Source organism: Oryzias latipes, chromosome 19 (assembly GCF_053564925.1).
Source record: "Oryzias latipes strain Hd-rR chromosome 19, Olatipes_Hd-rR_3.1".
Classification (NCBI taxonomy): domain Eukaryota; kingdom Metazoa; phylum Chordata; class Actinopteri; order Beloniformes; family Adrianichthyidae; genus Oryzias; species Oryzias latipes.
In genome coordinates this window covers 16502962-16530344 of record NC_136255.1, presented here as the reverse complement: position 1 = coordinate 16530344, position 27383 = coordinate 16502962, and the positions used below count along the sequence as shown (strand labels likewise).

The following is a 27383-nucleotide window of genomic DNA, read 5'->3' as shown; positions in this document are numbered from 1 at the left end:
GAGCCACATTCAACACGTTCAAGCGTTTATTTTACACAAGTCAACAGTCATGGTGGAAAACATCATTGTGTTTTTGAGCTTGGTAAATCTATTCATCAGAGAGAACTTTCAGCTGAGATGAGATCTATCTGTCATTACGCACCAAAGCCACTCCCTGCTGTTGTCCCACTTGGTGGGTAGGTACGTCTCACCTTCCTGGTGTCTAGTGTGACGTGAAGTTACACTATTAAAGGAAGCAAAGTGAGGTTTTTTTTATGTCTATGTCACAAACACTGGGGGAAAAGACACATCTCACATGTTCAAGTAAGCAACAAAGCCAAGACATGAGTGATCAATATTCCTGCATAGTTAGAAAATGCATTTAGAGTCAGGCGAGATGGTTTTTCTCTGCTGGTCTAACTGCATGAATATATGGATGAAGCGGTTGATGTGTTCTGTCTTAACAGAACTGCTACATCAGTGTTATCTGCATGGCTAAGTATATTTAAAACGTCATTATGGGTTTGCATGGGTTTTCTGCAAATACATCAAGGAGTCTTTTTATTCTCATGGTAAAACTGATGCTTGCAGATTATCAATACCCACATCCTGCAAAGAAATGGCTTTTTCAAATTTTATTTTATAACAAAGTCTATTTCATAGTTTGTTATTTTGGGAAAAAATCTGTAGAGATGGAGGATTGCGTTGCTTGTTTCTTGGTTGGTGGTCTTCAGCCTCTGTTTTGTTAAAGCTGATGCACTTACTGCAAATGTTTACCTTTTCTGATTATTTTACAAACCTGAAGGGGGAAAAAAGACATTGTTTGAATGAAATAAAATAAAATTGTGCAAGAAAAATCGTCTTATCTTCGGTCTTGCAAACTAAAAAAATCATAATGAGAAGTTTTTTAATAGGAAACAGAAAACATGTCTAATTGACTAGAATTGTTTTCTTAAAATGAGAATTCTTGCCATTTTTCCTTCCACCATTTGGCAAATTATTTAGCTGTTTTAAAGAAAAATGTCAAGGTGTAAAGATGTAATGACTTCTTTGTAATGGGTGTGTTTTTGCGGTGTGTAACTGTGTTGTGTAGAACTTGCCGTCAGTGCATGGAGGCTGAGATCTCAGACAGCTTGGCACAGCTTGGGGTTCGAGCCCTCTGCGCTCTTTGGTAAAGCTCAGTGTCACCAAAATAGCGCGCTCTGTATAGCATACTTTCTTCTGCAATAAAAACAGTTCATGAAAATATATGTTAGAAATACCCTGATGAGAGATTGACTCTAAAATGAGCAAATTTGCTGTCTGATGGAGGTGTGTGTGTGGGGGGGCATGACATGGCATACTCTGTTGTTTCTCCTTCCAGCAGTTGTTGCGGAGGTTTCCTATGAATTCATCCTCCACTGTCCGCTCCAGGTTTTTCAGATTCGCACCACTAAACTCTTTGGGAAACTGGTCTCCCACATAGTATGGCACCTTGAGGTTCTCGGTTAATCTCTTGTGTGTGTACCCCGCCGACCTGAGATAAGACAATGTGTACAGATGAGACTGAACACTGTGATAACAGTTCTGCAACCTCCTATCTCTGTAACGTGACTCGCTGCCCACAGTTGGACTAGAAATGAACTCAGAATTAACAAGTAGATCAGTCAGAAACTTGAAACAATCACAGGGAAGATTGGTGCTTATTTAGAACTAATGTTTCATATCGGTTTATCTCTTAATCTACCCAAACACAGTCTCTATTATATTATCAATTGCATAAAAAATAACGCAGCTGGCCATAAACTTAAGTTGCATGTTGAGGTTTATGTAATGTGATGATAATCTCTTTTCTCCAGAACAACCGTTTATTGTGTTATTTGCTGGACGCTCACAACTTTACTCACGGCCTAAAGCTGAGGCTGTAGGAGGGGTTGCTGACCATTATCTGAGTCAGAGCTGACACAATGACCAGGATGAGGATGGGCATAACCTGAACAAACAGTGCAAGACCTCCCTGCCAAAGAAAGCAACATGTAAACAAAACAAAATAATCAAGCAAAAATCTCAGCTGGTGAATATTCACATGTGCTGCACCCTGCTGGTCAAAAGACAAACTGCATCCACTGCACTTGCAACTCACATCTCGGGGTCGCTCTCTTCTCTCCCGCCTTTGACTGCGCATTCGTCCGTTAGTGTACACGTGAGCATTACCTGGATCGTTATAGAATCATCTCACAGATAAATCATAACTCACAGTGGGTTGTGCACACACTTTATCACACTCACTTGAGGGAAAACCTCCTCCAAAAAACATGTTGAAGAGGTCCTCGGGTGAAATGTCAGGCTCAAAGTTTCCACTTCCTGGGCCATTGGTGGTAGGAAATTTCCCCTCTTCTCCACACTGGTTGTACTGCCGTCTTTTTTCAGTGTTACTCAGGACAGCAAAGGCATTCCCGATAGCTGTGGGAAGTTAAAAACCAAGGTGTCATTGTCAGGATCCACACCTACTTCCCTTCAGTTGGAACATCTATCATCATTTTACCTTTAAATGCCTCCGTCGCTCCTGGGGCGTAGTTTTTATCTGGGTGAAATCTCAGAGCAAGTTTTCTGTAGGATCTCTTGAGCTCGTCCTCTGTAGCATCTTTCTGGACCCCGAGAATCTCATAAAAGTCTCTGCATCGTTTTATCCTGGAAGCGAGAGAAATAATATGGTATGTCAAGCTTTGAATGGTGTTTAAAAGCAGTCAAAATATGTTACTTACCTCCTCACTGCATTCAGCTGATCTTCTGTGTAGGCTTGTGAGGCTCCTGCAGGCTTTTCTTCGGGTCTGGCATCTTCAGCAGAGCTCCGCCTACATCGAGGATCTGAGTCCTCTCTGAGATCTGAGTGGTTGGCTTGTCTGGGACTAAATCCATTCTTTGCTATCAAATCCAACAGTGCTGATTTGAAAAAAAAAATGAAAAAAAGAGATTACTAATTTAGAATAGGGTCCACAAGTGAGAAAAATTTGCAAAGACGGTTAAAAAGGTTGTAATCAATTGTTGTTTTTGCTTGGTTTGGCTTCCAGATTGCAATACTTATAGAAATTCAGATATTTTCATCCTCAAGTTTTCACATGTTAAAAATACAATCAGTCTTAAACATTTCCCTGCTAAAATATCAGTATCTGAAAAATATTCATTATCCCCGGAGCAAGCCGAAAGCGTACAACACAGAACAAAACACAATCCCAGAACTGACACCCAAATCCAGACAAGCACAGGAGGAAGATTCATATTTTAAAAACCTCTTTGTACTCCAGTTATGAGCTTACAATGTATTTAAAATTTCATAGGGTTTGATGGTGGGAACAGCATGAAATCTCTAACAGACGAACGTCTAATTGTAATTTTAAGAATGTAAAATATAAATTAATATGTATAAACTTTATTCTATATATTTTGTTTGATGTATTTACAAGCTTTTTTATGCTAGACTGGCAATAACACACCAGTGTATGAGCATGCAGATTTTCACTGGTGAAACATTGCATGCAAACATCAATACTTGAGCAAAAATCCATTTAACAATACCATTCCAAAGGAAAAACAAGCATAAAGATTATTGTCTACAGCTTTATTTTATCTGATACAGAGCATTTTATTGATTTTTCTGTGAGTGTACACAGCTAAATTAGTGTCTCTTACATGATGTGTTTCATTAATTGGCTTTGACAGCACACAGAGGTCAGTTTTTATTGTATTTGTGTGCTAATTTTTCTCTGTTTTTAAGCTGTGTAGTGTGTGTGTTTTTCAATGAAGAAGATAGAGTTTTGGGGCTTAGGATAACCCTTCATCTTGTTGTTGGCTCATTAAAATATTTATCTTTCCATATGAAATGGCCTAAAAAATGAAGTCCATGTATAATTCAATGAATGCGCTTCGTTTACAATGCAGGAAAGCCCTAAAACTGAGCCAGCTAGCTGGCATGCTATCAGAGGCCCTGCCAAAGTGCGCAGCTCCTCTGGGATGCAGGTGATGCTGCGGGTGATGATGATGATGATGATGATGCTGCAGCCGCAGTCTGCTTTTCCTGCAGCGCGGTTATTTCAACTTACTTTTGGCTGTCTTGGTCGGGAAGAGTCTCTGAGCCTTTTCCAGGTACTTCTGCGCTTTTTCTGGCTGCTGGCTTTTTAACGCCGCCGCCGCGATGTCAATGCAGCGCTCCGCTTCATCCCTATTGACTTCCATCGCAGCATAGAGCTGCAACTGACTCGGGAGTTATCAGTCGATGCTGATCCGTCAATCTGAAAGGTTTAAAAGTATCTGAGAGTACGACTTTCTGTTTAGAAGCTCCTTTCCCTTTTCTTTGGAAGCAGCGTTGCCCCGACGGCACAACATGACCACGGCATCCCCGGATAATGCCCCCTGTCTACGCTAGATGGCAGTAAATATGCTGTTTTGGATATAGTGTTCAATTCAGTTATTTCTAAAGCGCCATTTTATCACCTGATGTGTCTGAAAATGCAACATATAGTTAATTTTTAACAAAAAAAAAAAACGAGTATTAAGTCTAAGCTATACTAACCAGCATTGTCACAATTAAATAATTTAAAAAATATATTTTAGCCAAAATGATCTCAATTCAACAAAATTGTCCTGTCCTGTTCGTAAGAGAATAATAGTCTATGTAGGTGCCTGACAGAACACACCTAAATTCAAAGCCAGAAATCATTACACTGAGAAATAAAAACTGAATGAAAGAATAGAAAGAAACCTCCTGAAAATCCAGATTCAATAAAAGTGGCTGTCTAGTTCCACCAGTTACTTGTGTGTGACAAAGCAAATACATTGAAATTAACAAAAAATGCTGCAATAAAGCAAATAACTTAAAGGACAATAAAGGAAAGTTTAAAAAACTTTAGAAGAAAACACAGAAATTCAAACATCTGTAATTAGTAAAAAAAAAAAAAAAAAAAAAGGAAGTAGTAACTGCAGCAATAAGAGACAAGTTTGACAAGAGTCAAATCACTGGAACATGTGTTAAAAGACAAAGAGACAGGTAAGAAACAGACAAGGAGAAAACATGGCCACACATTAAAATTTATTTTAGGACAAAACAGATAGGCCAGTTCCTGCATAAAACTGAGAGAAAACAGACAAGGTCAAAAACACTGGGACATCTGCTATAATGTTGAAGTTAAAACTTTGTGCATGATTGCTGTTCCGTCTATTAAAGACCCACTTCGATAAAAATAGTGTTTTTGGTGTTTTTAACATGTTCTAGTTTTATTTTTCTTATAATAGAAGACATTTTTAAAGAAAATTGAGCTCCAAATTACATTTCCAAGTATTTCTTTATTCAAATTGTGAATCTGGAGCAGGTGAAAAATGCTGCTTGAAAAATTTTGTATTTGTGATGTCGAAAATACGCTGGGCAGCCCACTAGTTCCCTGTTTGGAGCTCTCGGCAAAAGTTGCGTTGCATCAACAGCCACGTCGACGACTCAGAGGAATTAATTTTCAATAAACTACTGCCGATCTGCAGAAACTATGTTCCAGAAAACGACACAAGTTTTTATTTTGGCTAAAAACTTCATAGACATAATTAAAAGACCACTGGGAACGCTTTTACAACAGATTAAAAGATGATTGAATTGGGTCTGTAACCCTTGTGCTATCCAAGGCACTTTAACATTGGGAGTTGGGTCATCTAGACCCACTAGACAGTGCGCTGAACCTTTTTTCTTCAATGATTTGTGATCTTCACTGGTGTCCATGGATTACATGAAATCTTTCCACCTTTATCCACCTTTGTCATGGTAGGGAGAACACGTCAATGGAAGGGTGGGGTCATCTAAGATAGCACAAGGGCTAAAGAGTTTGTTACATATGGAGTGTAAAGTCCAATTCCAATCATTCCTTGATCTATTGTGTTCCCAGTGGTCTTTTAATAAGGATAATGCAATCTTTAGTCAAATTCCCAAAAATCGGTTTCATTTTCCATGACATACTCATCAGAAATTTGGCTCTGAGTTGTGGGCTGGTCTGTTGGCATGGAAGTAACCCTCTGGTGATATCCCATCATTTATCTGTTAACACTCTCTCCCGCTACTTTCCACCTCCTCACAAAACCAGCCTAACAGTAGTGATGCAACAAAACATGCCAAGCAATATTGGAGCTGCACGGTTTTGAACCACACGCCTGCTCAAACGAGAAAAACAAAGACGTGCATTGATCTATTTGTATGCAAGTGGATGCATCACAACTGAGAGCTTTCTCAAATGGAGTATTTGTATCTTGCTTCTTATCCATCATGATTTGAATAAAGGAATACTTAGAAACACAGTTTTACGCTCAAATTATTTTATGTATGTCCTCCTTCATGATAAAACTGTAACAAGAACATGTTAAAAACACCAAAACTCTATGTTTTTTAAAATAAGTTGAAAAAGAAAAAAAGAAGATCATGTGTTACAATTTAACCCTTTTAATTTTAAACTCTTTTATGATATTACTTTTTTTAAAGCAAACTTAAAGTTCAGAACAGAAAAAAATACTGATTAAATTTGCATGTAATTTAAAAAAATAAAAAATAGACTTCAAATACATATAAAATCAAGTTTGGCTGTCATCAGAAAAGCTGAAACCCTGAACCTAAATGTGTTTTTCATAACAGAATGAACCACTTTTTCTGTGGGTGGGGGATTCTCTATGGATTTAAGGAACTATTCAAGTTCCGCTGTTCGTTTTGCATTGCCCTGCTGGCACGCAGTATTCCACGAGTGTGTGATCAAATTTGCACATTTATTTTTTGATCTGATTCTAACCAACACATATTTATGTATAACAACTACTTCCTAAGAGAGCCACATCTGTCTGGCAGAGAGAACACAAGGTGAACAGCAGATGAAAAACCAGCCAATCAGAGCCAGAGTTTCAGGAGGCATCCGAGCGCTGATTGGTCAGACTCGTCTCGAGCTCAGTTTTTCATTGATGCGTACGCTGCACTGCTAACCATCGATGCCCATTTCTAGGTTACTGTAATTTTAGGTCAAAACACCGGCATCGTCTTCGTTGAGGAGCCAGAATCTTTTTAAAACCTCGACTTTGGTGAGCAATTTACAAATCTTTTGTTTCCTCCACCGAGTCGTTATGCAACGCAACGAATGTCGGTTAAACATCCTTGTTTTAACATCCTTTTTTTCCATCATTTTTGACGCCCTAGCTAACTAGCATTCGCCGGGCTAGACCACCATATAATAACTGGCTGCGCGCGGGGCCTTTTTTCTAGAAATGGACTGATTTTTCTTTCTTTTATTTTTGTTTTTAAGCATCTCCTGAGCCTGTTCCACAGACACAATGACGGAGGCGGATGCATTGGAGCTAAAGCAGCACAATTCGAGCAACGGGGATGTTTGTTCAGAGCAGACCAGAGAAGACGTGTTTGACAACGCTTACAAGGAGAAAGAGGGCCCCAAACCTCGCAGGATGATCGTGTGGAGAAATGTCATTCTGATGACTCTGTTGCACATAGGAGCCACGTACGGGATCCTCCTCATCCCCTCAGTTTCCCCGCTGACCTTGCTTTGGTGTAAGTGGAAAAATACAAAACAGGCGCGCGCCTGAAACACGCGCTGTCTTTGAGAGGAAATCGAATCAACAGTTACATCAGGCTCGCTTTTGTGGAGTGGGCGTGATCCTTCTAGACTTCTCTGAGGGCTTTCTCATAGATCACTAGTAGAGGGTTTGATGTTACATCACCCAAACTGATCTTTATTCTGTGCACCATGCACACAGGAGAGCAAACAGATATATGATGATGCACAAGTTATGTAAAAAGACAAAACGATCATTTTTGAATAATTGCACGTTTTTTTTTATAAAATTTTGTGCAGTCTTAGATGTGACAGTTACTTCATTTTTTACCTAGTTAGTTCACATTTCATAACATTGTATTATTATTTCTTGCTGATGGTTGGACTCATTTCTGTCCACAGCTGTGCTTTGTTTTTTCATAAGTGCTCTGGGAATCACGGCGGGGGCTCACCGCCTGTGGAGTCACAGATCCTACAAGGCTTCCTTACCCCTGAGGATCTTTCTGGGTTTTGCAAACTCCATGGCATTTCAGGTATGCAAAGACGATGAGTCAAACAGATTCAATAAAAGAAATTGTGACAATAATGCAAAAATCCATTCAAAATTGCATCTACATTTCCTAATATGCTTTATAATATGACACAATGGAAATAAAGGATGTTTTTGTTACAGGATTGCTTTATTTGAAGTGATGACTAACTAACCATGAAAGTAAAAGTTTTGACTTGCAGGCCCCGTTTGTCATTACGCTTGGCACAGTTTGCTGTAGTTCTCTTTGCCTGAAATAGCGCAGACAGGAAGTGAATTCGTTGACAGGCCTGAATGAAGCGCAATCTCGTCTGAAGAGCTTGTCTTCCCTTCCACCTGCAGAATGACATTTTTGAATGGGCTCGAGACCACAGAGTTCACCACAAATACTCAGAGACAGACGCCGACCCCCACAACGCCAAACGGGGCTTCTTCTTTGCCCACATTGGCTGGCTGCTGGTGCGCAAACATCCAGATGTCATAGAAAAAGGCAGGAAGCTGGAGCTCAGAGACTTGCTGTCTGACAAAGTGGTAATGTTTCAGAGGAGGTAAGAAGCTCATTTCCTTTAAATTCTGAATTTTTAACCTAGTTTTGTGAAGATTGACATAAACTGAGTTGAAGCTTGCAGGAAGGTGTGCCAGTGTTTTAAACAGTGAACAATGAAAGGTCAAAGGAAGAAAAAACACTTAAACCTAATAGCACAGCGTCTCCAGTTCAGCTCATATTAGTCATTCTGGTTCAACAAGGTCATATGCGTGTTCAGACTAACATAGGTGGGACTCATTGACAAGTGTTACATGAAAAGGAACGTTGCAGGAAGAACATTTTCTCATGTGGAAAGCAGATTTTTATGACACACTAAATTCCTATTTCTATCCATTGCTGTTCTCTGTCGCCTCAACAGGTATTATAAGCTCTCCGTGCTGCTCGTGTGCTTCTTCATTCCGATGTTCGTACCGTGGTACCTGTGGGGGGAGTCCCTGTGGGCGGCGTACTTCGTCCCAGTCCTGCTGAGGTACACCATGGTGCTCAACGCCACTTGGCTGGTCAACAGCGCAGCCCACATGTGGGGAAACAAGCCCTACGACCAGAACATCAACCCCCGAGAGAACAAGTTTGTCACTTTCAGCGCCATAGGTATGAAGAACAAACGCAACCTCCAACTTTGATAGAACAGAATGTACGATTTTATTTGTCTGCCATGTTCATTTATTTATAGGCAAACACATCAAAGCTTCTGGTAAATTTGAATATGATAATAATCCAGTTTGACCTACAACTGCGTAGCACAGAACGACGGATGGATGTGAAATAAGTCAACCTCGTATTTGGAAATACTTGGGATGCTTTAACAAGATAAAATTCTCAAACTTCAAGGTTATTAGAATGAACAAGGAAGGAAACTTGAGAATAGCTCGAGGTAACACGCCTGCGTGTTGGTGCAGGTTTATCCACAGAACTCCTGGAGTTATCTGAGCGTGTCCGTTGGAATAGCGGTGATCTCACATTTACATAAAGAATTATCTCAGTGGAATCAGCCACACGAGCCAAAACATGACCAGTTTGAATGTGGAGCAGGTGCCGCACACAAAGTGCAGGGAATGTGTCCGATTTTTGAAACCTTAGGAGTCCGGGGCCTTTTTGTGAGTTTGATCTGAATATTTTTAATTACAACAATACTATATTACACAATCATTCTAAAACAATCGGGATTCTATATTCAATTTTTTTTAATTCTGAGTAGTAAACTTTGTCATTTTTTTACTCACAAATTCCCACCAAACTGTTTAAGGTTTCATGACAAAGTTGAAAAATGTAGGGACAAAAAAGAAATATATAAATCCAAAAACAAAACTATGTATAAAATGTTAAAAAAAAAAAAAAAAAAAAAAACAGACAAACCTCCACTAAACAATCTTCCAGGATATTTTTCATTCATCGCATCGCATTTCAAAATTTCAAAACTAAAACTTTAATTTGAAACCTTCGTGTTAAATTTTAAATGAAACTATACTAATATTAAAAGTTATAGAGTCTGCGTCACTCTTACTTTATTGCTGCCAATTGATGTGATTGCCAAACCCAGTTCAGAGACTATTAAAGGTTAAGCAGGAAAAGGTTTTATAATAAGCCGACTAGTCAAAAATTTAGTTGAAATATAGTTCAGCCCATTGAAACATGAATAACTTGTGTTAAGTAGGATTTTCTAAACTATTTTCATTGAGAATCTTGCCTTTTCTGCTAAACCTTCCTGTCATTTTATATTTTAAATTGTGGGTTGTTGTTTTTTTTTTTGGGGGGGGGGTTCTATTACAAAATGTATTGTTTTGTCGCCGTTTAATCCATAGTTCCATGAAAAACTGTAGCACAAGCTTTGCAGTTGGTTTCAGATGAACCTCTTTCTCTTCCGTTGTTTGCCTACTTTAAGGTTGATGGTTCCTGCCTAGTTACTCTACATGCAGCCGTTTGTTTGCATATGTTGGATCTGCTTGTCTTTTCCTTGTGTGTTTGTTGTTTGGTAAAACACAAATGCAGTTTGTGTTCTAGAAAAAAAATTAAAGGAAAATAAAGCAATTCAATATTTTATGCAACCAGTTCAGGTGGGAAAAAAATTCACCGTCCTCCTGTTTGCATGTCTGTTAATGAGCTTGTATCGTCACTAGCAAAGCGGCGAGTCTAACCTGGAGGCAGTTATTTTTCCAAGTTTGTGTGGGGACGTGCGGAGGTTAAAAAAAATGAGGCGCTTTCGGCTTCAGGGGTGCGTGGAGTGCAGCATATATCCTACAGGGAGCTGGTTAGGAGCTGGATGAAGGTAAGTGCAGGGGGGAGGCAGACGGGGCGGAGCCTGCATGTGGGGAGAGGCTTGGAGGCGGACTAGCAATGTGTTCAGTTACAAGACAGTAAGTCCACGACAGCTGTATGAGCAGGCTTTATGAGGCACACCAGTCATATGAACAGATATGTTGATGTTCCATTGACTGTTTTTTCCCCCCGTTTCCTGTGCCTCACAGGTGAGGGATATCACAACTATCACCACACCTTCCCCTACGACTATGCCACCAGCGAGTTTGGCTGCCAGCTGAACCTCACGACATGCTTCATCGACCTCATGTGCTTCCTGGGCCTGGCCAAGGACTGCAAGCGGGTGTCCCGCGAGTTGGTCCTGGCTCGCGTTCAGCGCACCGGAGACGGGAGCCACCGCAGTGGCTAGGATTACAGACGAGATGCGAGGTCCAAGTCAGAACAACCAAGAGAAATAAATAGTCCTTCGACAGCTATGAGTTTATTCATCTGAGGATACCAAGCAGCTTCACGAAGGCCTTGACCACATTTTGCTTGTTTTGGGGTTTCTTTGTAGCTGTAACTAAACAAATTGTTCAAGATATATATACATATAAAAAAAAAACATGCTCTGCTAAGCTCTTGACTTTGATGTGCACCGTTCATCCAGGCCAAGGTCTTGCATGTATGTTTCAGGTTTGAAGTAGATGTATTTTGATAGTCAGCTTTGTTCCTTGCTGTTTTGCCACTTTGGTGTGCATTTTCCATGCAAGATTGGTCATGTAGCCCATCACTTTTTTAAAGTATTACTCAGTCCTTAACAATAGACAACACGTAGTGAAGGACTGATGTAGACTACCCACGTTTTCAGCAAAGAGGATGGACTACTGCCTTTATTACAGTTTACATCGAGTTTTTAATACTTTAAAAAACAAGAAGGTGTACTTTAAGCACCTGAGCATTGGAAAAAGAAATAGATCTGTACATTTATTCTCTTTTTTTTCCAAAAGTTGTTGGCTTTACTGAAATAGCACATGACTGAAAAGTGAGAGATGCCAGACCTTTTTCTCTTTTTTCTCTTTCATGACTTGTTTTCTGCAACAAATATGGTGAAAAGTCAAAGCGTTTTTCTCTAACTGTTGCTTAATAAACAAAGTTACCAGATTTAAACTGTTAGATCTGAATTTGCTAAATTTCATTGGACTTGATGGGGTTTTTTAACAAAAGGTGCCAAAATTGTTTGAAGCTTGAAGTTATAGAAAATGTCATTATTGCCTCTACATTTCACACCATTTTGGCTTTTCTTGAATTTTTATATCACCAGTGGGTTTTTTCTTCCCAACAGTTTCCCTCCCTCTATAATTTTTTCTACCAATAACTCCAGTTGAGGCCATGTTGGGCAAAACACACAACATGCCACCCATGCATGGTGATGTACTGTAGTGGGTGTAGTGAGTGAATTGTAGCAGAGCTGCATTTGTTTTTTCTTTTAGCTTTTGGGTCATCAGAGCTGTTGCCGTGGTGATTTCCTAGACAGGGTCTGGCTTCCCCTTTGATATCGTCCAAAGGTGAATCTCCTTTTGAAATTTCATGAGCATCAGTGTTCCTGTTTGTGTGTGTGTTTATTTTCTGGTTTGTGGAATGCTTTTTTTTTAAAATGTATTTATTTTTTTGTTTTTCTGAAATAAATTGTTTGATCGTAATACTCCAGAATACCAAACTGTGGCAGACAACCTTGCATATTTGTGTAAAATAAGATCAGATTTGTTGGATCAGGATATGACGTAACGCCTTATGACTTGCATTCCTTCACAGTTTAAGCCGAGTGCCACAAAGCAATTCTGAGCTAGTAAAAATTTGAATTTTGTGGAAAAAAGAAAGAAATACCTGCCAATTTTTTTGCCTAATGGAATCCAAAGTTGGATAAAAGAAGAACTACGAGCCAAGAAAGCAGCACCATAATCTGTGTAGGATTTATAAAGCCAGGGGTCAAAGGGTTTTCGGTCTGAATGTTTTGAATTTCAATTGTGTCCTATTCTCAAATAAAATTCACAATATTTTTAGTATACCTGCAATTCTATCAGCGCCTGTTCCTCTTTATTTCTGCCATCAGTCGGTGTCTAAAATATGTCGAAATCATCTTGTTTTTTCCCAAAAAAAGGTCTTTCACATTTTTCTTTGAGTTGAATGTAAAATATTCTGAGCCTAGCCTCATGCAGTATTAGCTTTTCTAATTTTCTCAAGAACTGATTCCTGCATTTAAACAGTTTCAAACTTTTGAAGCAGCTGCTTTCTAAACATTTTATGCAGCTTTTTTGATATAGTGACTAACATTTAAATGTTATTTCATGAGGATTGGAACTCCCAAATTTAGTAAATGTATCATCAAATCAAAATTTGATCAGTCTTTCTACGTTTCGACGTGACACATTCTGTTTATGCACCAGAATGATTCACTGGAGCTCTTTTCATGTTGGTTTCAGTTAAAGCAATGTTAATAAGTAGTGCAGACACAACAGGCATAACCAGAGTTTTCTCACATCTCTACAATCTTCTAGATGACATCATGAATCGGGGGACCCCACATGACTTATTCACCCTCCATCTATATTCCATTGCACAAAGTAAAGCTGAATTTTATGCCTAAAAGGTTGAAAGGTGATGATTCACCTACAGTCTGCTCATTTACTGGCACTTTCCCTTTGCGTGGTAAGAAACTGGTTCATATCCAAATCAAATAAATCCTGTTTGGTTGACACAGGTCAATGAAGAATGTTGGCTCTGAGGTCTGGCCTGGCACCAATCTTCATAATTTGAAACTCTCTGTGAATTGTTATTTTGGAAACCAAAACTGTCAAACGATTATTAGTTACACAAAATTCATTTCTTTGGCTAATGTGTTTGACACACTTTAGGGCTAGAGGTCGTTCACTTGCTGTTGGAATTCACTTATAGCTTCTAAAATCTTTGTGCCCCAACATATTCAGTAAAATGTTTTTGAAATTTTTATGTAGTTTTTCCTTATTCAGATTTTAAACTTTGCCTCAAAACTAATTTTTTGTTATCTTTGACAGCATATTCTGGGAAATAATGATGCAATAACATATTAAGCAGCAATATGTTTAAAAATATGATTTAAAATAGCTGCTGTTTGGTCATAGATAAAAGGATCAAGTGTAAATGTAGCATAGATGTGATGAGAGAGGTCTGCCACAGCAGTGGTCGCTGTCATTACAGTCCCAGCTGAGCAGGTTCTGGCTGAAACATGACTCTGCAAACATGGCTCACTTTTGCGAGTCAGCACATTTTTGTTTCCCATGACAAGCTGAGCCAACTCTAGAAATGAGTCAGGCCATCACTGTGGGGTGATGTGAGCAGATGATGAGTTCAAGCACTCCAACCGAGTCACTCCTGCTCTCTCTGCACATCTCATCTGACTGAAAGCAGCCAATCAACAACCAGATCCTGACTTCTGATCCCCCTGGACCAATGGAAGAGGAGTGCATGAATCAGTTTTTATTCCTCACCCAACGAAGCCATTTAGTGAGTTTGTGGCAATTATGTGTCTTGTAACAGCATATGCTTCTAGTCTTTGTTTTTTGAGCCAAGATATAAATTGTATGGTGGCCGAGAGGTGCAAGACACGTTTACATTTAGGATATAACCAAGAAAATATTCTGGTACAAACTAACAAATCATGAAGCACTAAAAACAATCTCGAAACAAATGAAGACATACTGAAACACAACAACAAATGACGGGACACAACAACAAATCACGGAACAAATTACAAATTCCTAAAACACAAAAGCAAAACCGGGTGCAAATTACCAAATACCAAATCACAAAAACAATCCCAGTACAAATTAACAAAACCAGAAACACAACAATGAAAGCGGGAAAACGGCTTCAAACAGAAAGGGAACATCGTAAATCCCGGAAGTGACGTAATATAAAAGTAATTGTGTAGGATTTTTTACACTAATTTATTACGTTTTTTTTATGTAATAATTTAAAACCCGAGACAGTCCAAAAGCATTTTTTAAATTGTGTTACAACAACTACTACAACAGTTCCAACAATGTTTTAGCAAGGTAAGGTTTTTGCGTCACTACCGGTATTAAGAGTATTCTCTTTCCGTTAAGCAAAACACTACAGCAGAAGAAGGAGAAAAATTAAAAGAAAGTGAGCAGCTGCTAACGGAAAGGGAATACCCTTACTATCGGATATGATGCAAAAACTTTACCTTGCTAAACAGTGTTGTAATTTTTATTGTAGTAATACAAAAAAAATGCTTTTGGACTGTTTAATGTATTTAAAATGTACACATAAGGAAAACAGTAATAAATAACTTTAATGGTTTTATATTACGTCCCTTTCTGTTAGAAGCTGTGTCTCCGCTTTAACTGGTAACACTTTATAATAAGATTCCTTAACAAGCTTTGTTAACACATTAACAAGCATTATAATAGAATTGTTAGGGTCTTAGTAAGACATTTATTAGTACAATAAGTCTAATAAGGTTTATGAAATTACTTGGTTAACACATTTAGAGGCATTATTATTAGGATGTTTTTAAGATGCTTATGAAACATTTACTGGCATTATAGATGCCTAACAAATGTGTCAGTGTTAATAAGCTTAATAAGATATATTAACAACCTTTGTCAACAAATTAAGAAGTAGTATCATTGTTTGGGGTTCTAGTAAGATATTTATTAGCATGTACAGAATCAAAGGTGGGCAGGTAAACCAATTTACCATTGGCTAATGAATCTGTCAATCAAACCCATCAGCTAAATAGGCGTGCTCGCTTTCTGCCAATTGAATGGCCTCTTAGACTTTCTCTAAGCTTTCACACAGGTGACAAAATAGCCCCGCCCATTTTTTATTCTGTACCGGTCGGTCTTGAGCGTGTCAGCTTTAGCATGGCTCCTGTAGGTTTATTCCCTTCGGTCGTCAAAAATTACTGGCTTGTGCAACAGGCAACAGTGGTTGAATGCAGTTGGCATTGAATCAAGAGAACTGTTAGATAATAATGCTTATAGTGGCTATGATGCTATAGTTTTGTTTTTGTTTTGTTTTGTTTTTGAAAATTTGTCTGATATAAATTATTATATTTCTTTTACAGAAAGAGTTTTGTATGTTTAGTCTGTTTTGATGTTATAAAGTTCTTTTTACAAGCTTTATGCTTTGTGGTTGTGGTAAAAACCGTTTTCACTTTGATGAGGTGCTGCAAAACAATCAATAAACTGTTAACAAAGATTATTAATACATTTGTTAAGCTTATAAGCAGTTTAGTAATAGGATTTTGAAGACAATGGTCTGACTTTAGATGTTAATGAATCTTATTAACACTTTCAAGTCTTTGCAAGGCATCTATAATGCTAATAAATTTCCAACTAGCATCTTACACATTAATAAAGCCTATTATTTTGTTAAGTTAGTCAATCAAACTTATAAGCTTATTAACACTTAGGCTTGTGTGAGGCATCTATAATGCTAATAAATGTCTTTCTAGAACCCCAGACAATTATACTACTTCTTAATGTGTTAACAAAGGTTGTTAATAAATCTTATTAAGCTTATTAACACTGACACATTTGTTAGGCATCTATAATGCCAATAAATGTATCATTAGCATCTTAAAAACATCCTAATAATAATGCTAGTAAATGTGTTAACTAAGTAATATAATAAAACTTATTAGACTTATTGTACTAATAAATGTCTTACTAAGACCCTATAAATTCTATTATATATAATGCTTGTTTATGCGTTAACAAAGCTTGTTAAGGAATCTAAAGTAAATATAAAGTGTTACCCTTTAATGGTTCTGTTTCTGGTTTTGGGCATTTGTAACAAGGGTTTTTCTTTTTTTTTTGGTAATTTGCACACGGATTTACTTCTGTGTTTCAGGACTCTAATTTGTTTCATGATTTGCTGTTGTTTCTTGATTTGCTGTTTGTTTCATGATTTTCTGTTGTGTTTAATGATTTGTTATTGTGTTTCAGTATTTGTTCATTTCTACTGGGATTTCTTGTCGTTGTATCTTAAATGTATGCGTGTGTTGCACCTCTCGGCCACCGTAGTAAACCTTGTTCATAACCACCAGGGACCGCATGCCAGTAGAGCTCCTCCCTGGGCCAGAGAGGCTCAGGGAGGAGTGACTTTGTTGGGTCTGACTCCACCAGGGTTCTTTGGGAAGAGCCCCGGCCCCAGGCCCTCATCTGTGAGCCCCAGCTCCAGGCCTGGCCTGACTGCAACCTGTGTGTTGCAACTGGACCTTGTTCTTTCTGACTCAGTTTAGGGATTCTGAACCGCTCTTAGTCTGACTCATCACCTAGGGCCCGTCTGTCATGGGACACCATGCCATCAGCATTAGCCCTGGACAGATGAGCTTCTAGGATCACTCGAGTGCACAAACCCCTCCACCACGTTAAGGTGGCGGTTCACGGAGGGGATAAATTTAGACTGTTGCAATTCTTTCTTTTTCAACTTTTTTCATGTTTTCTTTTTTTTTAATGAATGAAATTCATTTTAATAAAAATAAATAACTTATTAAAAAATGTACAGTAACTGTCTTTTGGTAGGGTGGGGGGAACTGAAGCACTCTGAGAAAACCCACACAGACACATTTAATAGTGCGTCTCCCTTTTTTTTTATTTTAAGTCTGGCCAGATTTTAAATAATTAGTAAATCAATTCTAATGTTTTTATTGTCTGTGTTTTTTGTGTTCAACCAGCAGAAAGAATTGCAACTATTTTTTTCCCTTCAATTTTACAAATCTTAACTAATAACAATCCTAAAGACACAACATTCTGGTTGGGTGGGGGGAACTGAAGCACTCAGAGAAAACCCACACAAACACACTTATTAGTGTGTCGCCCTTTTTTTTAAACGCCGAAAAGGATTTTGACAAATTAATTAACCCTTTTTTTAGGCCGGGACATGGTGTGTGTTGTGTTTGCATTTGTCCAGTAGGGGGGAGGCAGGCATTTTAAAAATGTGTACCCCGGTCAGGTCCCCCCTAACAAGTGACATTGCTTGTTAGGAAGGTGACTTGACTTGGTGGGGGGGTACTGTATGTTAACCCCCTCCCTCCACCAAACACATGTACACAACAACACACATATTTATACACCATATCCCAAGATAGTACAAGGATTATGAACCCAATAAAAACATATTTTCCCTTTTAATTACATTCTTTTTCATCCCATTTTTTATTTTTACTTTTTTATATTTCTTCCCTTTTGTGTCCTACTATGTACTAAAAAAAGGCTTTTCCTCATTTTTACCCCGTTTCTATTTTTATTTTCCCTTTGACCCTATTCTAAACATTAGTTTCTGCCTTTTTGTGTCCTACTATGCACTAAATAAAAGGCTTTTCCCCCCATTTCTGTTTCTTTTTTCCCTTTGACCCTATTCTAAACATTAGTTTTTGCCTTTTTGTGTCCTAAAATGAACTAAACACAAAGACTTTCCCCCATTTTGACCCCATTTCTCTTTTTTCCCCTATGTCCCTTTTCTAATTCTAGATTTTTCTTCCCTGGTCGGATCCTCCTTCACAGCTTTGTTTTGCTGCTGTTTTCGTTTGGAGTTCTAAGTCCTTCTCTTCCTAGACCCGCAGGTCTTGGAGTTCCTTCTTGAGAAGGTTGTGTTTCTCCTTTGCCTTCAGGTGTTCCTCCTTTGCTTTTGAAACGTTTTCCTCCACACTATCCAAATGATCAACCTTGTTCCGCAGATCAGAAACCTCAGTTTGAAGGTCAAAGATTTCATCCTCCATAACGTCTGTTGCTGCTTTTATCTCATGGTATTCAGTCTCCAATGTTTGACGCTGTTTCAGAAGGTCGGTCAGCATGGATTTTTCATCTCTGAGGTTTTTTGTTTCATCTCGAAGAGGTCGCAGTTTGCTGAGTGCCTGGTTGTATTGCACAGCCAGTTGACAAAGTTCCTTTTGCTGCTGTTTTAGTCCTGAAACTTCATCCTGAAGCTGCTTCTTTTTGTCTTCAAGTTGGGATTTTTCTTCAGAGATTCTGTTAAATTCAGCACTGACCTCTTTTAGTTCCTGGTCCTTCCTCTGGAGATCTTGGATTTCTTTCTCTAGAGCAGCAGTGCTCCCTTTGTGAGCCATGATCTGAACTTGAACGTCTTGAAGCTCCTTATAGAGACGGTCATATGTTTCTTCTGCCTTCAATTTGTCCTCCTTTACTTTTAAAACTCTTTTCTCCACATTTTTTAACTCTGAAAGCTTCCCCTTCAGAAAATCAACCTCCTCGAGAGCTTGACAGTTGTAGGCTTCCGCCTCCTGAATTTCTGCTTTTATCTCATGGTATTCAGTCTCCAATGTTTGATGGTGTTTCAGAAGGTCGGTCAGCATGGTTTTTTCACCTTTGAGGTTCTTTGTTTCATCTCGAAGAGGTCCCAGTTTACTCACTGCCTTGTTGTATTGCACAGCCAGTTGACAAAGTTCCTTTTGCTTCTGTTTTAGTCCTGAAACTTCATCTTGAAGCTGCTTCTTTTTGTCTTCAAGTTGGGACTTTTCTTCAGAGATTCTGTCTGCCAGAGCATTTTTCTCTGCTGTGAAGGCGTTTGTTTGTTCTCTGAGCAATTCCAGTTCTCTCCTGTCCTCCTCACGTCGAGCAATCAGCTGACGTGTTTCCTCCTGCTGCTGTCTCTGATCAGAAATCTCTCTTTCCAGTTGAGCCCTCAGATCTGTGAGACGTTGCCTTTCTTCTATCATGCTAGGATAGTTGTCTGCCATCGTCTTTTGCTCCTCATTTTGTTGTTGCAACTCCTGAAGGTTTTGCCTCAGTTCTTCAGTCTGTTGCTTTAAAGCCTGGAATTCCTCAAATTCATTTCTGAAATCAGGTTCCAGGTGTGCTTTGCGGGCAGTCTTCTTCTGGAGTTTCTTCAGTTGGGATTGCAGATCTATCTTCTCCCGTTTCAAAAGTTTACGTTCAGCTTTCATGCCAGGAATTTCTTGCTCCATTTCTTGCAGCTGCTGAAGTCTGGCCTGAAGAGAGGCTATTATTGTTTTCAGGTCTTGGTTACTTTCCAAGACCTGAGATGTTTTAGTCCTCTCTTTTTCACACACTTTTTCCACGCGGATCTGCTTTTCCACGTCCACTCTGAGTCTCTCCAGCTGCTTCACCAGTTTTTTGTTTTCCTCGATTGCAGCTTTCCGTGTCTTCTTCAATTCTTTGCATGAAGCGTCCAAATATTTCCTTTTCCGCAAACTCTTGCAAATTTTCTCCAGATGTTTGCTCAAAGTGTCATTTTGCTGCAGAATGTTCTCTGTGACGTTATGTAATTCTTCAATAGAAACGTCCATCTGCTGAAATTCTTCGCCGTGTGACATTTTGAAGGAACTGGTCAATAAATCTCAAAAAGTTGACTCAAACTCAGTTCTTGTTTTCGAAACTTGTGAAACCTTCCTGTTTCTCTTTCACTTGCGTGTCTTTGCCCACAAACTCTGAAATTCGTTTGCTCTGAAAATGCCTCATATTTATAGATAAAATGCTGGAGGTCTAATGATGTCAAATGATGTCAAATGATGCCTTTGAAGACTGAAATGAGATGCAACATAATCCACCTGCTGATGTCAAATGATGTCATCACCTCTAAAGGAATGACCTTCACTGATGATGTCACTGTGCAAACTTTTTTTCCCTTTTTAAAAATATATTTTTCCAGCAGCTGAAACAGACATTAAACGAGGAGTCTGTTGTTTCAAACAGAATTTCACTGCACTCTCAACAGTCACTAAAATTTTGAACACATGTTTTGCTACTTATTTGTACAGACATCAATCATTTTTACCCTTTTACTGATCTTAATACCAACCTATAGCATTATTAACATGTACATGCTTCCTTTGGAGAATGCCATCAGACTTCACCATATCAGCATTCATAGCTATGCTGAATATACCCAGCCGTACATAGTTACATCTCCTGTTGACACAAGACCAACAGAAGCACTTTTTGACTGAATTTAAGATGTGAAATCATGGATGGCGTAAATTCCCATCATCAATGTTAATGAGCTTGTATCGTCACTAGCAAAGCAGCGAGTCTAACCTGGAGACAGTTATGTTCCCACGTTTGTGTGGGGACGTGCGGAAGTTAAATAAAATGAGGCGCTTTCGGCTTCAGGGGTGCGTGGAGTGCAGCATATATCCTACAGGGAGCTGGTTAGGAGCTGGATGAAGGTAAGTGCAGGGGGGAGGCAGACGGGGCGGAGCCTGCATGTGGGGAGAGGCTTGGAGGCGGACTAGCAATGTGTTCAGTTACAAGACAGTAAGTCCACGACAGCTGTATAAGCAGGCTTTATGAGGCACACCAGTCATATGAACAGATATGTTGATGTTCCATTGACTGTTTTTCCCCCCGTTTCCTGTGCCTCACAGGTGAGGGATATCACAACTATCACCACACCTTCCCCTACGACTATGCCACCAGCGAGTTTGGCTGCAAGCTGAACCTCACGACATGCTTCATTGACCTCATGTGCTTCCTGGGCCTGGCCAAGGACTGCAAGCTGGTTTCCCGCGAGTTGGTCCTGGCTCACCGGAGACGGGAGCCACTGCAGTGGCTAGGATTAAAGGACTGATGTAGACTACCCACGTTTTCAGCAAAGATGATGGACTACTGCCTTTATTATAGTTTACATCAAGTTTTTAACACTTTAAAAAAACAAGGTGTACTTTAAGCACCTGAGCGTTGGAAAAAGAAATAGATCTGTACGTTTATTCTCTTTTTTTCCCCAAAAGTTGTTGGCTTTAATGAAATAGCACGTGACTGAAAGTGAGAGATGCCAGACCTTTTTCTCTTTTTTCTCTTTCATGACTTGTTTTCTGCAACAAATATGGTGAAAAGTCAAAGCGTTTTTCTCTAACTGTTGCTTAATAAACAAAGTTACCAGATTTAAAGTGTTAGATCTTAATTGGCTGAATTTCATTGGATTTGATGGGGTTTTTTTTAACAAAAGGTGCCAAAATTGTTTGAAGTTTGAAGTTATAGCAAATGTCATTATTGCCTCTACATTTCACACAATTTTGCCATGTTGGGCAAAACACACAACATGCCACCCATGCATGGTGATGTACTGTAGTGGGTGTAGTGAGTGAATTGTAGCAGAGCTGCATTTGTTTTTTCTTTTAGCTTTTGGGTCATCAGAGCTGTTGCCGTGGTGATTTCCTAGACAGGGTCTGGCTTCCCTTTTGATATCGTCCAAAGGTGAATCTCCTTTTGAAATTTCATGAGCATCAGTGTTCCTGTTTGTGTGTGTGGTTTTTTTTCTGGTTTGTGGAATGCTTTATTTTTAAATGTATTATTTTTTTTTTCTTAAATAAATTGTTTGATCGTAATACTCCTGAATACCAAACTGTGGCAGACAACCTTGCATATTTGTGTAAGATAATATCAGATTTGTTGGATCAGGATATGACGTAACGCCTTATGACTTGACTTATGACTATGAGCCAAGAAAGCAGCACAACAATCTGTGTTGGATTTATGAAGCCAGGGGTCAAAGGGTTTTCGGTCTGAATCTTTTGAATTTCAATTGTGTCCTATTCTCAAATAAAATTCACAATATTTTTACTATACCTGCAATTCTATCAGCGCCTGTACCTCTTTATTTTTGCCATCAGTTGGTGTCTAAAATATGTCGAAATCATCTTGTTTTTTCCAAAAAAAGATCTTTCAAAATTTTCCTTGAGTTGAATGTAAAGTCACTAAACTATTCTGAGACTCGCCTCATGCAGTATTTGCTTTTCTTATTTTTATCAAACACACATGTTGATGGAACTTCTGAAACCAGAATGCGCGATTTAGTCAAACAGAATGCAGAAGGGGCATAACCAGAGTTTTCTCACATCTCTACAATCTTCTAGATGATCATAGACATCATCTAGACATCATCTAGACATCATCTAGACATCATAGATCGGGGGACCCCTCATGACTTATTCACCCTTCATCTATATTCCATTGCACAAAGTAAAGCTGAATTTTATGCCTAAAAGGTTGAAAGGTGATGATCCACCTACAATCTGCTCATTTACTGGCACTTTCCCTTTGCGTGGTAAGAAACTGGTTCATATCCAAATCAAATAAATCCTGTTTGGTTGACACAGGTCAATGAAGAATGTTGGCTCTGAGGTCTGGCCTGGCACCAATCTTCATAATTTGAAACTGTCCTTGAATTGTTATTTTGGAAACCAAAACTGTCAAACGATTATTAGTTACACAAAATTCATTTCTGTTACTTGGCTAATGTGTTTGACACACTTTATGTCATGGTCCCCCTGTCAGTGCTCCTCTCCCTCCCAGCTCTGCTCTGCTCGAGACTCACCAGCTGTGACAACTCACCTCATCAGCCACCTGCTCTCCATAAGGAGACCCAGCTCCAGCATTCTTCGCCAGTTCATTAACCCTGATGGTGCCTAGTCTCTCTGAACTCTACGGCTGGCCCCCTTGCCGCGTACCTCTCGCTAACCTTGCCTTGTTTTTATACCTCAGGTTTTTCTCATGCCACGAAAGTCCCCTGAGTCTGACACCACCTCGATCAGAAGCTTCATTCCTACCTACCCTGACGTCTCCCTCCTTCAAGAGTCTCAGCCTCCGTGCTCCTCAAGATCTCCAGCCACGCCACTCGCCAAGATCTCCAACCACGCCACTCGTCACGAACTCCAGTCACGCTACTCGCCACGAACTCCAGCCACGCTTCTGAACATCACTCCGGTTCGCCGCATAACCACGACGGGATCTCCGCTCCTGTCTCGGACTAAGACTTGCCAGCGTCTCCAGCCACGCTTACCCACAAACACTTTCTGGACCAGCAAAATAAAACTTTCTACTTACCTACCACTTGTCTCCTCCTTCCGGGTTTCAGCATCTGGGTCAGTCTCGTGTTCTGATCATGACACTTTAGTGCTAGAGATCGTTCACCTGCTGTTGGAATTCACTTATAGCTTCTAAAATCTTTGTGCCCCAACAAATTCAGTAAAACGTTTTTGAAATTTTCTGTAGTTTTTTCTTCCGATTTTAAACTTTGCCTCAAAACCCACTTTATTGTTATCTTTGACAGCATATTTTGGGAAATAATGATGCAATGCTGAATATTATTTTGCAGCAATATGTATAAAAATATGATTTAAAATAGCTGCTGTTTGGTCAAAGATAAAAGGATCAAGTGTAAATGTAGCACAGATGTGATGAGAGAGGTCTGCCACAGCAGTGGTCGCTGTCATTACAGTCCCAGCTGAGCAGGTTCTGGCTGAAACATGACTCTGCAAACATGGCTCCCTATTGCAAGTCAGCACATTTTTGTTTCCCATGACAAGCTGAGCCAACTCTAGAAATGAGTCAGGCCATCACTGTGGGGTGATGTGAGCAGAGGATGAGTTCAAATACTCCAACCGAGCCACTCCTGCTCTCTCTGCACATCTCATCTGACTGAAAGCAGCACAATCAACAACCAGATCCTGACTTCTGATCCCCCTGGACCAATGGAAGAGGAGTGCATGAATCAGGTTTTATTCCTCACCCAACGAAGTCATTTTGTGAGTTCGTGGTAATGATGTGCCTTTTAACAGCATCTGCTTAGTCTTTGTTTTTTGAGCCAAGATATAAATTGTATGGTGGCCGAGAAGTTGAAGACACATTTACATTTGAGATACTAGCATAAGATAAGCAAATCCGGGTGCAAATGATCAAATACTGAATCACAAAAACAATCTCAGTACAAATTAACAAAACAATGAAACAACAATGAAAGCGGGTAAACAGATTCAAACAGAAAGGGAACATCCTAAATCCCGGAAATTACGTAATATAAAACTAATTGTGTAGGATCTTTTACACTTATTTATTACTGTTTTATGTAACATTTTAAAACCCGAGACAGTCCAAGAGCATGTTTTAAATTGTGTTACTACAATAACAGTTCCAACAAGGTAAGTTGTTTGCATCACTTCCAGTATTAATAGTATTCTCTTTCCGTTAAGCTAAACATGGCATAAAAAGGAGAAAAAATTAAGGGAAGTGAGCAGCTGCTAACGGAAAGGGAATACCCTTACTATCGGATATGATGCAAAAACTTTACCTTGCTAAACAGTGTTGTAATTTTTATTGTAGTAATACAAAAAAAATGCTTTTGGACTGTTTAATGTATTTAAAATGTACACATAAGGAAAACAGTAATAAATAACTTTAATGGTTTTATATTACGTCCCTTTCTGTTAGAAGCTGTGTCTCCGCTTTAACTGGTAACACTTTATAATAAGATTCCTTAACAAGCTTTGTTAACACATTAACAAGCATTATAATAGAATTGTTAGGGTCTTAGTAAGACATTTATTAGTACAATAAGTCTAATAAGGTTTATGAAATTACTTGGTTAACACATTTAGAGGCATTATTATTAGGATGTTTTTAAGATGCTTATGAAACATTTACTGGCATTATAGATGCCTAACAAATGTGTCAGTGTTAATAAGCTTAATAAGATATATTAACAACCTTTGTCAACAAATTAAGAAGTAGTATCATTGTTTGGGGTTCTAGTAAGATATTTATTAGCATGTACAGAATCAAAGGTGGGCAGGTAAACCAATTTACCATTGGCTAATGAATCTGTCAATCAAACCCATCAGCTAAATAGGCGTGCTCGCTTTCTGCCAATTGAATGGCCTCTTAGACTTTCTCTAAGCTTTCACACAGGTGACAAAATAGCCCCGCCCATTTTTTATTCTGTACCGGTCGGTCTTGAGCGTGTCAGCTTTAGCATGGCTCCTGTAGGTTTATTCCCTTCGGTCGTCAAAAATTACTGGCTTGTGCAACAGGCAACAGTGGTTGAATGCAGTTGGCATTGAATCAAGAGAACTGTTAGATAATAATGCTTATAGTGGCTATGATGCTATAGTTTTGTTTTTGTTTTGTTTTGTTTTTGAAAATTTGTCTGATATAAATTATTATATTTCTTTTACAGAAAGAGTTTTGTATGTTTAGTCTGTTTTGATGTTATAAAGTTCTTTTTACAAGCTTTATGCTTTGTGGTTGTGGTAAAAACCGTTTTCACTTTGATGAGGTGCTGCAAAACAATTAATAAACTGTTAACAAAGATTATTAATACATTTGTTTAGCCTATAAGCAGTTTAGTAATAGGATTTTGAAGACAATGGTCTGACTTTAGATGTTCATGAATCTTATTAACACTTTCAAGTCTTTGCAAGACATCTATAATGCTAATAAATTTCCAACTAGCATCTTACACATTAATAAAGCCTATTATTTTGTTAAGTTAGTCAATCAAACTTATAAGCTTATTAACACTTAGGCTTGTGTGAGGCATCTATAATGCTAATAAATGTCTTTCTAGAACCCCAAACAATAATACTACTTCTTAATGTGTTAACAAAGGTTGTTAATAAATCTTATTAAGCTTATTAACACTGACACATTTGTTAGGCATCTATAATGCCAATAAATGTATCATTAGCATCTTAAAAACATCCTAATAATAATGCTAGTAAATGTGTTAACTAAGTAATATAATAAAACTTATTAGACTTATTGTACTAATAAATGTCTTACTAAGACCCTATAAATTCTATTATATATAATGCTTGTTAATGCGTTAACAAAGCTTGTTAAGGAATCTAAAGTAAATATAAAGTGTTACCCTTTAACGGTTCTGTTTCTGGTTTTGGGCATTTGTAACAAGGGTTTTTCTTTTTTTTTTTGGTAATTTGCACACGGATTTACTTCTGTGTTTCAGGACTCTAATTTGTTTCATGATTTGCTGTTGTTTCTTGATTTGCTGTTTGTTTCATGATTTTCTGTTGTGTTTAATGATTTGTTATTGTGTTTCAGTATTTGTTCATTTCTACTGGGATTTCTTGTTGTTGTATCTTAAATGTATGCGTGTGTTGCACCTCTCGGCCACCGTAGTAAACCTTGTTCATAACCACCAGGGACCGCATGCCAGTAGAGCTCCTCCCTGGGCCAGAGAGGCTCAGGGAGGAGTGACTTTGTTGGGTCTGACTCCACCAGGGTTCTTTGGGAAGAGCCCCGGCCCCAGGCCCTCATCTGTGAGCCCCAGCTCCAGGCCTGGCCTGACTGCAACCTGTGTGTTGCAACTGGACCTTGTTCTTTCTGACTCAGTTTAGGGATTCTGAACCGCTCTTAGTCTGACTCATCACCTAGGGCCCGTCTGTCATGGGACACCATGCCATCAGCATTAGCCCTGGACAGATGACCTTCTAGGATCACTCGAGTGCACAAACCCCTCCACCACGTTAAGGTGGCGGTTCACGGAGGGGATAAATTTAGACTGTTGCAATTCTTTCTTTTTCAACTTTTTTCATGTTTTCTTTTTTTTTAATGATTGAAATTCATTTTAATAAAAATAAATAACTTATTAAAAAATGTACAGTAACTGTCTTTTGGTAGGGTGGGGGGAACTGAAGCACTCTGAGAAAACCCACACAGACACATTTAATAGTGCGTCTCCCTTTTTTTAA

At 38.8% G+C, this 27383-nt stretch overlaps 2 protein-coding genes across 4 annotated transcripts; one reads left to right on the top strand and one right to left on the bottom strand.

The window, feature by feature from the left end:
• Positions 1–13: 13 nt before the first annotated feature.
• dnajb12b (DnaJ heat shock protein family (Hsp40) member B12b) lies at positions 14–4922 on the bottom strand. Of its 2 annotated transcripts, none has more exons than XM_004080424.5 (9): positions 4059–4922; positions 2724–2901; positions 2504–2649; positions 2248–2421; positions 2102–2172; positions 1866–1975; positions 1323–1495; positions 1080–1200; positions 14–778 (listed from the first exon to the last, which is right to left on the bottom strand). In XM_004080424.5, the coding sequence occupies exons 1-8, from the start codon at positions 4189–4191 to the stop codon at positions 1082–1084; spliced, it is 1104 nt and encodes a 367-aa protein (XP_004080472.1). In that variant the 5' UTR covers positions 4192–4922; the 3' UTR covers positions 14–778; positions 1080–1081. The 2 variants fall into 2 exon arrangements, with proteins under 2 accessions (XP_004080472.1, XP_011486540.1); XM_011488238.4 differs by having other exon boundaries at positions 14–223.
• A 1959-nt stretch (positions 4923–6881) lies between these two features.
• Positions 6882–21668, top strand: scd (stearoyl-CoA desaturase (delta-9-desaturase)). 2 transcript variants are annotated; one of them, XM_004080425.5, is made up of 6 exons: positions 6882–7053; positions 7275–7534; positions 7941–8071; positions 8410–8615; positions 8973–9205; positions 11080–12924. In XM_004080425.5, exons 2-6 carry the CDS (start codon positions 7303–7305, stop codon positions 11277–11279), a joined length of 1002 nt encoding a protein of 333 aa, XP_004080473.1. In that variant the 5' UTR covers positions 6882–7053; positions 7275–7302; the 3' UTR covers positions 11280–12924. The 2 variants fall into 2 exon arrangements, with proteins under 2 accessions (XP_004080473.1, XP_078793373.1); XM_078937247.1 differs by lacking the exon at positions 11080–12924 and adding an exon at positions 21264–21668 and having other exon boundaries at positions 6886–7053.
• The last annotated feature ends 5715 nt before the right edge of the window (positions 21669–27383 follow it).

Bases quoted from the DNA above. Each gene is read 5' to 3' on its own strand.
- dnajb12b (XM_004080424.5), bottom strand. From the start codon at position 4,191: ATGGAAGTCAATAGGGATGAAGCGGAGCGCTGCATTGACATCGCGGCG. The intron at 2,173-2,247 runs GTGAGTGTGATA...ATAACGATCCAG, and splicing joins TGGAGGAGGTTTTCCCTCAA to GTAATGCTCACGTGTACACT. The intron at 1,496-1,865 runs GTGAGTAAAGTT...GTCTTATCTCAG, and splicing joins TACAGCCTCAGCTTTAGGCC to GTCGGCGGGGTACACACACA.
- scd (XM_078937247.1), top strand. From the start codon at position 7,303: ATGACGGAGGCGGATGCATTGGAGCTAAAGCAGCACAATTCGAGCAAC. The intron at 7,535-7,940 runs GTAAGTGGAAAA...TTCTGTCCACAG, and splicing joins CCCGCTGACCTTGCTTTGGT to CTGTGCTTTGTTTTTTCATA. The intron at 8,072-8,409 runs GTATGCAAAGAC...TTCCACCTGCAG, and splicing joins CAAACTCCATGGCATTTCAG to AATGACATTTTTGAATGGGC.